General features: G+C 33.9%; 1 protein-coding gene across 1 annotated transcript; it reads left to right on the top strand.

Annotated features, from left to right (window-relative positions):
* The first annotated feature begins 260 nt into the window (after nt 1–260).
* On the top strand, nt 261–16,357 carry LOC115631390. The gene is made up of 10 exons (XM_030528111.1): nt 261–444; nt 1,694–2,120; nt 7,162–7,377; nt 7,438–8,328; nt 10,219–10,342; nt 10,999–11,159; nt 11,421–11,528; nt 11,592–11,789; nt 11,981–12,113; nt 15,519–16,357. The coding sequence occupies exons 2-10, from the start codon at nt 2,048–2,050 to the stop codon at nt 15,544–15,546; spliced, it is 1,932 nt and encodes a 643-aa protein (XP_030383971.1). The 5' UTR covers nt 261–444; nt 1,694–2,047; the 3' UTR covers nt 15,547–16,357.
* The last annotated feature ends 845 nt before the right edge of the window (nt 16,358–17,202 follow it).

Below are 17,202 nucleotides of genomic sequence, written 5' to 3' on the forward strand. Positions count from 1 at the left end.
CCAAGTATTATTTTTGACGCGTTACGGAAACATTTATCCATGCGTGCAGGTTCTGACGGACAAACAAACGCTGCCATTACCACATTCGCTGTTCCCGTTGATGTAGGGAACCAGATAGGTAACCATAGGCTTAGCATAGCAGAAAACACAATGAGATATATGTATGTACGTACATATGTATGTATGTACATACGAACGCGCTATACACACGCGACTTTTATCAGTCAGCCTTAACGAGGATGATATGATGAAGGCGATAACGGCGACAGCGACGTCGACGTCTGCAGCGCTTAGCCAGCAAACGACCATAACTGAGACTGATACGTTTAAAAACTCTTTGCCGTTGTTCAGTCTGTTCTCTGAATTCGTGTCGTTCCAATATTCTTCTACATTCTACCCGTGTTCGTTTTCTACTCGTTGTGTTCGCTCGTCTGCCTGCCTGCCGTATGTATTTGGCCCGTAGTTGGGGCTACAAATACATTTGCACATTGCCAGACAGACAGCTACATCTGCTTGGCCCGTTCCCCTTTTATTAGTTGCTAAATTGTTGCAGAGCTCGCGAAATAAAACATTTTTTCTGTTTTTACAAACAGATTTTTAACCGTAATGGATTGTAGACTGAGAAAATGTCGCACAGTGGTTTATAATTCACAAAAAATATAATTCAAAAATAGGAATATGCGGATTGGGAACATCAATTTCGATTCCGCCCAATTCAAACGAACTTCAAAAGGCAATAAGCTCAAATAGGTCATTACTTCCGACATTGCTTTCAATATGGACATTTCCTGGGTATCGAACGTGACTGTCTTACGCCTTCTAAGTGAAAACTAGTATACCTTTTCTGCACAGGGTACAAAAAAGTCAGTTTAAAACCCATTTATTTTAAACTCTAACTTGTACGTTTTTGGTAGCACTATTTTTTAGTGGGAATGTTGACTTCAGACGTAATCCTGGTTTCAAAAGAAAAGCTATTCAATATTTTAAGTCGATACTCATCGTGGTAATTTTAGATTGAAAGGGAAAATTATATTTAATATTAAAATAAAATTTAAATAATAAATAAACAAAAATACACACGCAACTGTTACCAAAATTTAATTGTTAAAAAACAATAATTTATAAAAAAATTCAGTTCCTATTTCGGAATAAAATACTCCACTGTGCGTCGTCGTGCAATATTTCTGTTCTGATTTGCGTGCCAACGTCTTGGACTGTGCCAAATTGTTTGTGATCTTTTATTAAAAAAAAAGAAGGAATATTTTAAAATTCTGCCTGACAAAATACAAAATTAGCAACGTGAATGTGGCTTCTGTTCTTGTAGCAAATTGCAACGCCAGCAAAAGCACCACGCATTGTCGTTCCCTATCCGTTCCCAAGCGTGTAGTCCGCACTCAAAATGTAGCACGTGTGTAACACATTTAGCCACGCCGAGGTGGTCAATGAGGCAAATGAAAAGCGGGAAGAAACTGTGAATTTTATTTTGCTGAAACGTTAAATTTGATTAGATTTTCAAACGACTATCCTTGAATATGACGCGGTATCCACAGGCGGCGAATGCGTTGCGCTATTTCCTTCTTTGATTTAAATTTATTTTTAAATTCGATGTGAAACGCGATAAAGGCGAATTCATATGCGGTCGAATTCTTATTTTTATTAATTAAAATATTTTCTTTTGCCTTTTGCAAAAAAGCTGTAAGAACAAAAACTGAAGAAATTTCATATATAAAAGCAAAACACAATCACAAAATAAATACATCAGCTAATATATTATAAGATTAACTAAAACTAAACATAACAAAAAAGTTACAAAAATGATGCAAGTAATTTAAGTATAAAGTACAAAAAACAAAAAAATAAATACAAATTAATTAATCGAAACCACACAAAAATATTACCACATTCGACCTGTCTAAAAAAATTCAACTGCAACAAATAATAACAATAAATACAAGTGCAGTGTACAACAACAACATCAACAAGACCAACAGCCGTAGCACCAACAATCACAAAGGAGCAATATTAAATACACGGATCAATACCAAAGATGGAGGCAAAATTCTTGGCTAGCGCTCTCTCATTCCTCTCGATATTTTTAGCCATTAATGCTCAATCGTTTGGTGAGTAGACGACAACATATTATGCTGCAAACATACACAATAACTATACAAAACCCCCACCCCCTACACAGACCCAATCCCTTATGGTTAAAATGTATGCGTAAAACAAAATGAAAATGAAAAACAAGGGGGTTGCTTAGCCCACTCCCTTGGTTATGACCGTGGTATATATATATATGTATACCAATTAACGTAATATTATTCAAATTGTTGGATTTATCGACTTAAGTTTGCTTGGAACGTAAACTAACACCTTTTTTTCGGTGTGGGTGATATAGTCAGTTTTGAGGATATAAACGCAAGAATAGCAAAGTATCTTTCAGTAATTTGGCGAAAAACACAGTCCAAATACTTTTACTGTTTCAATTCTCGCAATGAATGTATTTCCTTCTAAACATAAGCAATGCTGGCCATTAGTGAGGCGTACTTGTAATTTTGAATTGCTTTTTATAGTTTATTGCTGGTTGGTTGGTTAGTCGACTTTGCTTCTGCTAAACAATAGTATATTGTTCTGTTCGTTTTTCTTTCACCCTTCAACAACTTCCATTCCACACTGTGTCAGCTTCTTTTATTTATACTTTTCCACAACATTTCTAACAAAATTAGGCTTAGTTTCTTTTGTTGTATTTAATAGAAGTTTATTTAGTTTTTTTTTTTAAAATACTTTGTTTGGTTTGGACTGATGTGCCTGGTCAGTTGCAGTATTTACATTACGTATACGCGGCGTTTGCCGCGCCGCTTTGGTCGAACATACTTTTGGATTACGTATGCTTCTGTTGCTGTCATGGGTAATACATAAATAAATACATATAAACAAATACACATATACATACGTATGAATTTGTATATACATATGTATGCGTGTATTTATTATTCTATGCATACTAGCTGTCTAGTGCCCATGAATTCTATTCAATTTTTTCATACACTTTCGCGTTTTCTTGTTCAAGGTGTATATATACTTCTTATGTATATAGATTGGTTTTCCTATTTTTATGATTTTTATATAGCATTTTCTTACATTTTGTTTAATGTATTTTGTTTATAAAATACAATAACACTTACGTATGTACATACGTAGGTAAAATAAAATGAAACCATATATACGTATATGCGAAAAATAATGTCGCACGTGACTATATTCTGTCCTTGTAACCAAATAGTCCCTAGTAAGCTGCTTCAAAACGTGTCTATGATTTAATTATTAATCACATACATTACAATATCATTTCAATTAATTGCAAAAGAAACTCATGAAAATAATCGTTGCAAAAATTATTCTATCGCTATGGTCTGACTAGCAAAAAGCTTGTACACGAATTTCACAATTTCATATTTGATGAATAGTGCGCTATGTAGTTGGATGAATACCAATTAGAATTGTTTAATAAAAATTCCTGTGAAAATTATTTGCTAGTAGTGCGAAACCACCATTACTAAATGTGGCATATATTAGTTTTTCGTAATACTTAGCTTTAATTTGATTTCTCAGTTAAAAAGAAAGTGATGTTTCGCGATCATATTTGTTTCTTTGTCTTTATAAAGTGAATTTTAATACAACATGCTTGCGAAGAAAAGAATACTAAATAAATTCAACTATGTACTCTTAAATATTCTCTATCGATTGTGTTATTTGTAATTTCACAACGAGCAGTTACAGTTCAAAAGCGTCATCACACTGCAACGTCATGTTACCGCTTCCTCGCACTTTGACTGTACTCTCTCATTGTTCTTTATTTTGCCACAGGGGTTGGCTATGTTTCCGTTTGTACCAGTTAATCGCCCAAACGTTTACAACCCCGTAGAACTAACTTTAATCATACCTATACACCTGCAATCAGTTGAATAGGTTCAATGTTCTATTACTTCAATACGACATAGCAATATAGACAGTTTTTAAATTTATTTAAAAAAAAAATTGATATTGTTCCGCAATTGAATCGAAAATGTGGCGATACCAGCCATTTAGTCCATGCCATGCCAGACTTTAAGTTAAACGGCAGTTCATTCTATTTATGTGATCAGCAGTGCATGTTGCATTTTAAGAATGTATGTGTGTGCAAATACACCTTTGTTTGTTTCCGTATGTGTGTGTAAAGTGTTTTGCACCTTTTAACTTGGCTCTACTGCGTTGTATACGAATTTGTTGTTGAAAAGATTGAAAGAAGGAGGAGAGGTCGTTCCGACTGTCACTGTCGCTCACAGTTTTTCGCTCTTATCTCTCTCCTTTGTATCAACGCCTCTGACGTACATACATACATACATTCATATTCAGATGCGATGAGTATATAGTACATACAGATGCATGTATGTACTTGTGAAATGGTGTGTTTGTATTTGAGGTTTATTATTAATGTACATACATACATATGTATGCCTTTGTTATACTTTGATATGCTAGACACTTTTAAAAATAAATATAAACTCATTCTGAGCAAGAACAATAAATATAAACATAAAGATGTGCATACACACATATACATACATACATACTCGTGCCATCTCCCACGCATGTGTCTGTGTCAACAGAGAGGCGATGAAACGTATTCTGTTAAACATTTAAATGTATTATTCATAAAAACAAATGCAGCTGGGCTAATTGTCACTGTTCGGGTTTGTGCGTTTATTTCAAATATTAATTACGTTTACATTAGATTTTGATTTGTATCAGCGTGCATAATGATGGGCTTTCTAGTCGAGTTAGTTAGTCTAGTTAGTTGAGTTTCTTTGCCAACGTTTGTCGCCATCTGCAATTGTCTTTAAATGAAGCATCAAAAACCTTGTTTTCATTTCTTCCATTAAAAGTGGCTTACTTTATTGCGATAACCTTATCATATTTCCTCACATTTTTCATGGTAACACAAACCGCTTAATTATTCAAGATTTCTAAATACGCTTGTTTGTTTGCATTATTTATTTAAATTGTATGTTACTATAAAATTAGTTGAAATTTTTTACAGCTTTAGCGGAAGACATTGTAAAACACACCCATACACAGATAATTTGTTTAATTTTAAGACATTTTTATAATAATTTACATAGCATAGATATACGTACGCGTACATGTGTAGGACGTGTATTAACGCGCATTGCAGTTTGGTTTAATTTTTATTTACTTCAACATCTAACTGGGCTGCGTATTTAAATATTTATTTATATAAAAATATGTGAGATTATGACAAACGTGATAATAGTAGTGAGAAGTTTTTAAGTGGCTCTTTCAACTGCCATTATCAGCATTGTGATAAATACATTCGTTAAGCACCTCCATTTGCTGTACGTGCTCTGAAGGAGCAAATATTTGAAACTTGGCAAATATCCCATAACTCTACAAACAGATTTAAATAGGGTTTTTTTTTAACCTATGCCTGCTGATGTGAATTTTGACGCTTTATTGATATTTTTCATGCAATTTATTTCTCCGAGTACGACATTTTCTAAATACATATGTATGTATGACAATATCGAAACGAGCACACGCTATGATTGCCTTTCAATTAATAGCCCTATATGTGTATGTATGAACGTACATTTGTATGTTTGTTTATCACTTGGCAATTCTATCAATTAGGCAGTCTTTGGAGCTGTTCCCCTGCAATTGCCATCCAAGTTCTCTATTTGTTTGCTTTGCCACGTGCTGTTCGTCGTTCAGAAGATGCTCAATTGCTTATGGGCGTATTTAGTGTTACTGAGAAAGATATTGCGTTGCCAGGCTGAACAAGAATAAATACATTTATGTACAGTCTATATGTAACAATTGATCTAGTAAAATATATATTGAGTAACTTTCTTTCAATTAATTTATATTGATAAAGTATTCAAAATATATAATTTATAAATAATGAACACATTTTAAAAAGAAGTAAGGTAAAAATCTACCGAGTAAAGTTATTTTTTTCAGTAGATAGATATAAAAAGATTTTAAATAGTCCGTAAGTTTGTTTTATACTATGTTACATACTCATGTGCCTGGTAAATAATTACCAATTCAGCTTTAAACATCGTCGCCATAGGCGATAAGATTCTTATCAAAAACACAGCATGGCGAGCAGATTAGGTAAGAGGTATTGTCCTCGAGCCTCATTCCCTCTTTACTACATTAATTTATTATAGCATACTTGGGTATTTTCTGTTCTGATGTCTTTTGTTTTCGTTTCCAACTACTGATTTTGATTGTGTTTGATATTCTTATCGAGAATTAGTGGGCAGTTCAAAGACATATAGAGTTAGGATAAGAATTCTGCGCACAATGACGCCCGAAACTACTTTGACTTACGTCACTACATGCAGCTTTAACTGGAAATTGCAAATGCCCGTGACGTCATTCTTTGAGGCGTCTACTGATTTCAATCAACTGACAAGTGCCTAAGAAATAATTTTTTTTTAACAGTGGGAAAATGTGCCGGTCACAGAGATACCTTTGAAAAATGTATAAATTGCCGATTATTTTAACGAAGATATATCTATTAAATACCTATTTATATTTCGCCTAGGAGACTTCGCTCAAATACCAGTAGGAATATACATATACAGCTAGGTGCGAAGCCCCCTAGTTCTATAGTTCTTTTATTTTATTTGTTTTTATATTATTTAAGCACTTAATATTAAAATGAATAATTTAAAACATTGCTCTTTTTACCCAACTTGGTGCTGAAATCAAATAATAAACTGAAACCTTGTCCAGAAGAAACAAAATCTTAAACGAAACCGCATTTATGTATTATTAACAATATAAGACAATGGAAGGAAATGGAAAAATAAGGAAACATTTTCGTTCCTGCTCATATCAATGCTTTCAATTATAACGTGAGAAGCCAATTACCATAAACCACTCACAGAAATGCCACCTTTTGTTTATTTTCGTTTTTTACATTACACGTTCCAATTAGGTATACTTAACCAAGAATTTTCTTTTTATTAAGTTTATTGAATCGAATCTATGTGCTTTCCTTTTACGTACTTATTAAATCCTGTGTATAATGTGTGTCTATATAATGTGAATAAAATGCTAAACATGCTGCCCTTCGGCTTGGTTAATTAGCCAACGATATTACCGAGCCTACAGACTATGAGATCGCACCGGCGATTTATTATGGCGACTCAAACGTCAATATAGGCGAGCCCTTCTCTATCACCTGCATCATACCAATCACCGAGAAGATACACTGGCTGAAGAATGGCGAGTCCCTCACTCGCCACAATTTGCGCCATGGTCGCGACGAACATGCGTATACGCTCTCCGAGAGCGCCATTGAAGGTGAGTATGCCAGGAGAGAAATTGGGACGGTTTCTTACTAGCGGTATTCCGCATTCCAAGGTGAGAAGCACAAGATCGAGGCACATCTTGCTGTACGGCACGCACTGAAGGTGCACGAGGGACGCTACCAATGTAATCTGCGACACAACGGCTACCATGTGCTGCATGTGCGCGGCACAACCCAAATCAACGAGCCCACAGAATCGGGGTATCAAACTATTGATGACCTGACGCCTAACTCAGTTGGCGAAATATTCACGCGCACGTGGCAGGAACAGAAGCAGCAGCAGATACCGATATCCACACACCACCTGCACAAGCCCTACAAGCATCTGTATAGCAATGCGACAAACACACGAGCGGAGAGCGAGGAGGGATACTTCGATTTGGGATATTTGCCGGCACCGGCACCAACGAACAGGTACCAGGATTTAACAACTATGCCTTGGCATGGCTCGACAGTGGGTAGTCCTAGTGGCGGTGGTGGCATTCATCGCGTATACTCGGCTACGCCGCCAGACTTTCCACCACCTCGCATCAATATGTTGGAACACACAGTGGCGCCACCGGAGCCACCCACCATACAGCTTTACAACCAAACGATGCCGCCGCATCATCAACAACAACAAACAACAACACATGCCACAAATCCGAGTAGAATTGGACAACAGTCCAGAATTGGAACGCCCAACACCACCTCTGCCACCACCCATCATCGGGTGCATCATCAGCAGCAGTTGCAGCACACGCTGAATGGCTTCCAAAAGCCACAGCCGCCCTACGCACATTCCAGTGAAAAATATCAAACCTATGCGCCTCAGTTTATACAGCCTGGCCTTACAACTGCCACAGCTACCATGTCGAGATCGTCACCTCAGCCTACCACGTCGCCGACAACCGTATTTGTGGGGCTAATGCAACAGCCCAAGACGTTCTTGCCTATTAAGAAGGGTGAGCCACACTTAACTTCAACTTCTACTCTATACCATTTGTGTTGTTTTTGGCTTTTATCGCTAAATCGAAGCAAAAACAAAATATTCATCGTCTAAACCAAATCAACCAAACCAAGAATCGAACCGAACCAAACCAAATAAGCAATCGAACATCACTTGTGAGCCAGCAAGAGAGAAAGAAATCCGTTGATGTCACCAACAAGAATCCTTCACCACATCTCAATCAGCCATCAAATATTTACTCGCTACCCTTTTTACTTGAAAGAATATCGTGTAGAAATTGTTACCCTTTATCCTAGCTCTCGCTCTTTTTTGTATTTGTTCTCGCTTTGATTCAACGCTCAGAAAAATCGGCAACAACTATGCAAACATCATTATGTACACATCGATAGTTTTCTCGTCACTACTTCGCCAATATTGATTCGTTGTTCTTGTAGGCTCTGTCTTGCCCTCTCGCACTATTCATACTGTATAGTTAAGTTATAAGTTTTTATTTCATGTTATCATTAAACCTTCTCAGGCTCTATCTCGCCCTCTCGTTCTCGATATTTCACTAGCACTATTCATCCATACCTGTATCTGCATAGTTGAGTTTAATGTTTTTATTCAACTATTTCTCGAGCTTCCCCATTCCCACAAGTTGTGCAGTTTATGAATTATTTAATTGATTTAATAATTTATCGTTTTAACTTCGCCGTTTTTAGATCTTTCGCCGTACTTTAGTTTCTCTCTTTAGCTCTTTATTTTTATATTCTTGATTTAAACCATTCCGTGAAGCAGCGGAACCTTCAATTTGATTGTCAGCCCTTATTTGTTGGTCAGCCTGCCAGCCAATTGGCTTTGCTGGCATTTATTGCATTGCTTATTGTACTATGTACGAAGTTTTAAACTAAATTGTACCATAGACTGGGTCGTATTACTGATATACAAAGCTATTTGTGTTGTTGTTGATAACGAAAATATGTGATATATAGTGTCACGTTATAAAATGGGCCCAAAAGGCCGACAATAATAATAATTACACCCCCTGCTTTCTGAATATACTGGACAAACATATGTAGCTTTTCCTATTGGTCTCTCAAATTAAGTTTTTGCCTTTGTTGTTATTTTTAGCCAACTATCAAGAAGAAAACCCACGGCTTGCTCAGCTTGCTCTATTTTATTACAGCTAATTTTTACATTACAACAATAAAGAGAGTGTATCTAAACGAGCAAGAACATAATGCATAATACCTGCTCTATCCGACATATATATCGTGTCAGTCAAATTTATTTGATTTCAGTCCAAGTTCAAATATTAAATAAAGAACAAATGATTCGAAATTGTATTTTAATTATAATTGGTCAAGTATTACAAAAGTCCTCTGTTCTTGTTAGCACTAAAGAATAATAATTTATTTAAAAATCATTATTTTCAATATTATAGAATTTAGTGTTTTAAGTTTGCTTATTTTAAATTGTGATTATTTTTGATAATAATTAATTTCCAATTTATAATTTCATAAGTCCAATATTTGTCTTGTATTTTGAATAATTAGTTTTTAAATATAAAATATATTTGTCTACATATATATACTTAATCGAACATACGTATTGCGTTTCATTTAGTTGCTGCCCAAAAATCAAAAAGTATTACTATCAATTGTGAAATTAGTACATAACCTCATCTCTGAACGCCTCCTTCATATGTTAAGCGCTCGTAACCAATTGAATACCTTTAAATTGTGTTTTATTTAGGCCACAATTTATTTAAGCATATTTTTCTATTCTTACTCTTGTACTACTTATTATGTAGAATAATATCTCATACCCTGACAACTTATTAACATACATATGTACTAATTTATCAAACTATTTTCTTTTGTTTCTCTGCAACAAATTATTTCAGGGCCAGATTCTTTGGTTCCAAACTATGATAATGAAGAGCATCAAATGAAATTTTACGATATACGAACGCCGCTCGTCCTGAGCTGCAATGTGAAAGATGCGCCTGCAACAGAGCCCCTCAGATGGTAAGTCAATTTACTTTTTTAGCAGACACAAACATGTACATAGTGCCGGTGGGAGGTAGTCAGTGTCACACACAGGCATAATTCAACGGACAACGGGAAAATATGCCAATGCCCTCAGTGACTCAGATAGGGTTCGTTTAAGGGAGGCATCATTCGGCTGCATAGCATAGTTGTTACACGAGGAAATAGTATAAGAAAAACTAAACGAAATTAAAAGCGAATTAGAATCTTAGAATGTTGGCCAATGGAAGTGAAATACCAATACCGCCTTACATACGAGTATGTGCATTGAATTTACCTCAAGTGGCTGCAAATGCATTGGTGGAGCTCGCTGTGTGGGTACAAAAAGTGTTGAGAAATGCTCTCCATGTTCACGAGCCAAAAAAAATAATGAAAAAGAAAACAGCTGAACGACTGACAACAGTGCTGCATAGTTTTTAAAAATTTATTTTTATCTATGAGAGAGTGATTGTTGCTTTTTAAATCCAGAATACTTGTAATATTACCAAATACTAATCAGATATTTAAAAATGGGAATTATGTTATACTCTGAATCGAATCGAATTAAATCATTTGGATCTGAAAATAGAAATTTTAACCAAACCAAAAATATTTCCATTTTAACTTAAACTCCCAAATACCCTTTTTTTCTACAGGGAAAAGAATGGAACAGATGTTTTCAAAGTTGAGTCTCTAAAGGGTCGCTTTAGAGTTTTGGATGCTGAAAGAAAATTTATAATTGATAGAGCAGAAGCTGACGACGACGGCCTTTACAGATGCGTGTTCAATGGCGTGAGTAAGGATATCCATGTAGTCGGTAAGTTAAACTTAACTCATAAACAGAAGCGTGTTAAACGTTGTTTTAAAGTTAAATTGGCTATTTTTATTTAGTATTTTGATAACTCCGTTGAACAACAGTATCAATTGGGTAGAGTTTATTAAAGAACATGAAAAATTTTATTATGATTACGATATCTAAATCAGTATAGAATGAAAAAGCTACTCTGTACTTTGAATTTTGCATTTCATTAAAAATCACTGATTATTTGAATCTACTTGTAATTAATTTTAATCACAGCCCGCATTGTTGTACGAGTACCTTCCAATTCTGGAGTTGTTGAGGGCGAGAAGTTGTCGGTTATTTGCACCGTTCTCGGAACAGATCCCAAATTGTCTTGGAGCTTTGGTAAATGCGCAAATGCGACTAATCAATATACGGAGAATGTTAATGTGTTTTTTTTTATTCTAGGCAATTTAACACTGACGAGCAGCACAGATCGTTACATTCTGAAAAGCGATAGTAACAATATAGAAAATGCTGTGCTAATGATTGAGAACGTCACTCTGAATGATAGAGGCGAATATAAATGCATTGGACGCAATGCGGCTAATGATTATATTGCGAATAGCACCCTTGCCAGCGACGCCACAACCGTGCGTGTTAAGGGTAAGTTCCAACACATCTTATCTTGAAAAAAATGAGAAAATCGTGTTGCACTGGCAGGCGTCAAACAAACGTTACGCAAATAACCTGTTTTGTGTTTAAAATGTTGAATTGATGTGACGTTTGTGGGTATTCATAAATAAGTTGTAGATGTAAAGAGTGCCTTCAAGCCAAATTATCTTTCTTTGTTACAGGGAAACTTGCCGCCTTGTGGCCTTTCTTGGGTATTTGTGCAGAGGTACTCATACTCTGCCTGATCATCCTTATCTATGAGAAGAGACGTAACAAGAGTGAGCTGGAGGAGAGTGATACTGATCCACAAGAACAGTAAGTTGCCAAAATGCGACCAGAACCAGAAACAAGAACCACAACAAGAACCACAAAAATACCGACAACAACAAATGCAGTTTACAACCACAACAACAAATGCAGATTGCTATCACAATCACATATACATCCACAGCAACAATAGCAAACAAAAAGAAAAATGAAAACAACTGTAAACAACTGCAGCAGAAATTAAATGTAGTTAATACATACATACAAAATATTTAAGATGTTGAAAAGCATTCTAAACATAATTTAGACCTCACCTGAACGGACCCAAACTGACGGAATCCGAATGGGTTCCTCCCAAACGACGTACTTACGGAGACAACAATATGCAGGACGTGAGGTTGTTCTTGTTCTTGACCAATAGCTAGAAACTTTTGAAGAGGAAACCCACAAAAAACAGTAATTAAGTTTAAACAACCTAGCCAAATTATGTTAGTAACAATTTAAAATTGGAAAAAGTGTTCTCTATTATGTATTCGGACATTTCTTCCAAATGTGCGAAAAGCGTTAACGTAACTTTGAAATTGTTTCAATTTATAATTGTATTTAATTTTGTGTGTTTTTCCGTGTCCGACATCTGCTGTCCCGTTGAATTGTTGCGCTCCGAGCGTTATCACAAAACATTTTCGTAACTTTCGATGTGTGCTACAATCTATAGATACATATATACTATATATTTAAATATTTTGTATATTTTTGCGTTAACCGTGACTTGTTGACATTTTGAAAACTCACAGAGACAACAAATACACACACACTTACATATACACACAATGTACTTTTAAAGTTTAATTAATACATACATACATCTATCTATATATACATATATAAATATTATCTACTCTATAGTTAACGTAAATAAATATGCCTTATTATTTCTTGATATTTGAAATTGTTTCTTCTATAAGAATAAAAACTTAATTCAATATGTTTGTACTTGTTGTGCTCGTTTTGTTGCTTTGCTTTACACACAATTCAAAGGCGTTGATCTGTATTTTAAACACAAACTTGATTAAATTTGTTGAGTTGAACTGTGAAGAGGACACGATGAAGCCAACATTTTGCTCTTTTCATAAACACACACACACATGATTATCGTTACAAATATGTATATGATTTAAGCTTGATTGAAGTTTGGCAATAAATTTTGTTTATAACAATTGAGACAAAGAACAGAAGAGTAATTAGTCTACAACTCAAAGGATTTTCTCTTTCGCATTTTGTATATCTGTAGGCATCTGTTACCGCCACAATATCTAAGATTAATCACTGTTTTGCTTAACTTGTTTTAGACGATATGTAGTCCCCCTGCCACCCCCCTATTTTTTGTTTCTTTAATCTTAGAGAATTGTAAAATTGATTCTTTTTTGTTGCGTTTTTACTATCGATTCAAAAGGAAATAAACAAAATATTTTTAAACAGAAAACAATATTATTTTTTTATTTATACAATAATTTAATGTTGAATGTATTATATTTTTTAGTTTAAATATGAAATAATTAATACATTTGTTAAGAAAAATATATATTTTCAGTTTTCATAAGTTCACAGTCTAAATATTTTTAATTGCAATGTTCAGTTCAATTTACGAAACATTCACGACTTTTTATTTATTATACTTTAATTTAAAGTCGTAGCAGTACGGATTGGAAAACATGTTTTTTGTTTTCCACGTTTTCACAGTGATTTCGAAATAAAATAAACAACACATTTTTAAACAACAATGTACTAGTTATACCCCGTAAAGGGTAAAAAGGGTTTTTCGGTTCATGCAAACTATGTAACAGGCAGCAGACATGCCCCTCCGTCTGTCCGTCCGGATAATTGCCTGGATTTCGAAAATGGCTGAACGCACATAGACTAAACATGGTATGTAGACACTCCTATTTCCTAGGCAACACGAGTTTATTTAATTTTGTCCGGTTTTGTTCTGATATGGACGCAGGAGTTTGTTTTGGGTCGGTCTTGCTCGACTGTAGCATTCTCTCTTCTTTTAAATTTATAAAAAATTTACTTTAAAATTTGTTCAAACCACAAAGAGGGACTAGCTTTAAACCGTTTGTCAAGTTTGGAAAGTATTTAAAAATTTTTGTTTTTAATAAGAATTGGACAATACATTTTTAAACAAATTTATAAAATAATAATTAAATATTTACAAAGACACAAATTTTGAATAACACAATACTTTTTTTTTTACTTTTCACGAGTTGTTTCGGTCCTAAAATTGTTTGTTTTCTGTAATGTTTCCGCAGTATGTATTTATTTTTATTTGCAGTTACAGTTCATATTATAATTAATAGATTTAGATGTACATTTTTAGTGTTTTAAAGCGTAACAAATAAAGCACTTCTAACTCGCACTTTAAAAGATTTTCCCAGTCTGGAAAATTTATTTTATGAAATGTTTGCGCAGTACTATTTTGAGTTGCAATTCCGTTTTTACTTTTCTTCAACATTTAAAATTTGAGTAGCACAATACGTTTTTAACAGCTCTTCACGAAATTTTCTTTTGTGTTCTCAGTATAGTTTCACTTGCAATTATTTTGTGTTTAGCAGCATTTAAATTCAATGAAGTTAGCTAATAGATTATTATTATTGTTATTATTATAAAGCTAATGAATTTCATTTCTTTTCTTGTATTTCATAAACCGTACCGAAAAATATTACACAAAAATGCTTCCTCCTCAATTTATGAAATTAACCAATTTGTCTGCCGGTATTGAAAATAGTTGATTAATTCGCTCGATCGAGACGATATCGAAAAACAGAATACTTGTAAGCAGCTCGAGAATATATAAGAAGGGTTTGGCCCATATTGGTGGTCGATCGTTTACAGCCAGTTTAAATAATAAATATGTATATGTAACCGCAAAATTGATAAAAGTAACAAACAGCTAAATTAACTTAACTAAACTAAGCTTTACTAACGAGCTATCTACTTGTATGTTACTTAAAAGATATGTCAAACGAATGTACGGGCCAGAACAGAACAAGTGCTATATTTAGGATAAGAACCCACCACCTCCTACTCGTATTATCGAAAGAAAGTAGCAAAATATAATAGAGCAAGTTACGTTTTTTCTCGTTTCTGTTTTGTTTTTGTTCTTGATTTTAATTTAAAATTATTTTTGTTCTGTATTACTGTAAGTAACAAACGTTTTTCGATTGTGTATTGCATTCCGTGTGGATATTTCAGTAATGTTTGATTGGTTGATTAATGATTGCTGCTCTTTCCTAAAATTTTACTGAACTTATTATCCTAGCTACATAGTTTTTGCCATATCGTATCGTATCGTATCACACCACATGCGTACATGCGAATTGTTCTGTTAGTCTAGTTACGAATGCAAACAATAATTTATAACTGATACGATTTTGCAATTTGTTTTTATTGCAGGAAAAAGAAAAGGAGAAATTATGATTAAGATTCCTGATGAGACAAATTTAAATATGAGAGTATATACATATGTATGTATAAGGAAAGAAAATTAATAGAGAATTTGTGTAAATGGCGCTTAGATTCTCATTTAGCGCCGATCGCACTTACCCCCTCCCTCCCAACATACACACACATAAAATATAAACATTAAACAAAATAATTAAAAATAAACAAATTAAAAAAGAATAGGAAACCGTTTAGAGAAACTAACACAACAAACAATTGTATGAACTTTGTTTAGTAAAATTGTAACTTATTAACAAATTATATATATATACTAACTGAACTTAACATTAAACTGAAAGTGATAGCAGGTAAACGAACTCTAAAGCAGAACACTAGTAATTAAACTATTTACAAAATTAACAAATATTAAAGAAGAATTAAATCCCAAAGTCCCAACCAACCACTCGACGTGAGATGTTCCCATTTATGGTACATAAATAAATATATTGGTTCGTTCAGTTATCTTTCGGAATATATGAGATGCTGCGATTCCTTCTCAGAAGATCTTTTGTCAACGCGCTTTTTATTGAGTTTTTAAAGGATGCGCTAAATGGAGGAGGAGGAGATCCGTTGAAGTCCTAAACAAAAAGAAAACAGAAGAGAAGCTGTTGAATGTTACAATTTGTTTATACATAACAACTATTAGTTAATGAAATGAATTGAAAAACAAAATTTTAGAATAACTGAGTAGCGCGTTATCGATATACATACATATTTTTTAAGTATAAATGCTGTGCAATTCAAATTAAATAATATTGTATATTGCATAATTTTTAACTAACAAAACACGTACTGCCAAAACTTTTAAAGTTCAGTACTGTTCGCTTATACCTTAGCCTCATTTTTGTATACAAAAGCAAAAAGAAAAAAAACAAAAATATGAATCAAACATCGTTACTAACTACTTCTTTGTTGTTGATACTTTAGTTAGTTATACATATATATACATATATAAATACATATATGTATGTTTAAAGCCTGAGCGGTCTTCAAATTCTCCACTTGTGTCTGTATTGAATAGAATAGTTTTACATTTATTATCATCATTGGGAGCCATCATTTCATGTTAATGTTAACCTTATTCTAATTTTGTTTAAATTTAATTATTTTATTATTTTGCTGTCGCCAAAGCTTTAGATATTTAACTATTGCACTGTGTTCTCTGTACGTACATACACACATATGTACATACATATATACAAACAAAAATACATACATAATATCTTAACTTTGAAAGAAACTAATAACAAAAATTATGCAATTTTTTTTTAGAGAATTGAAAACAACATCCGTAAGTTCTTAAAGCCTACGACGTCGTGTATGTTTTCGACATTCATAGATACATATGTATGTATGTATAGACGTAGCCTAATATTCATATTCTAAATCCGTTGGACCCTTCTGATATGGAATGAAGGTGGAGAAGCTTTATGTTTTTATCGTGTATGTTCTGTGCACAGTTGTGGCAACTGCGGATAAATTCTTATCAGCCGCTTAAAGCCCGGTTTCACAATGAACTTTACATAAATTACTCATTGGAATCGTTGACCAACACTGCACACTACTTTTACCATACATACATACATACAAATTAGGTGGTAGTGCCGCAAATCAACAACGTCGTTATCAAAATGTA

Source organism: Scaptodrosophila lebanonensis, unplaced genomic scaffold (genome assembly GCF_003285725.1).
Source record: "Scaptodrosophila lebanonensis strain 11010-0011.00,11010-0021.00 unplaced genomic scaffold, SlebRS2 tig00001412-arrow-pilon, whole genome shotgun sequence".
NCBI classification, from domain to species: Eukaryota; Metazoa; Arthropoda; class Insecta; order Diptera; family Drosophilidae; genus Scaptodrosophila; species Scaptodrosophila lebanonensis.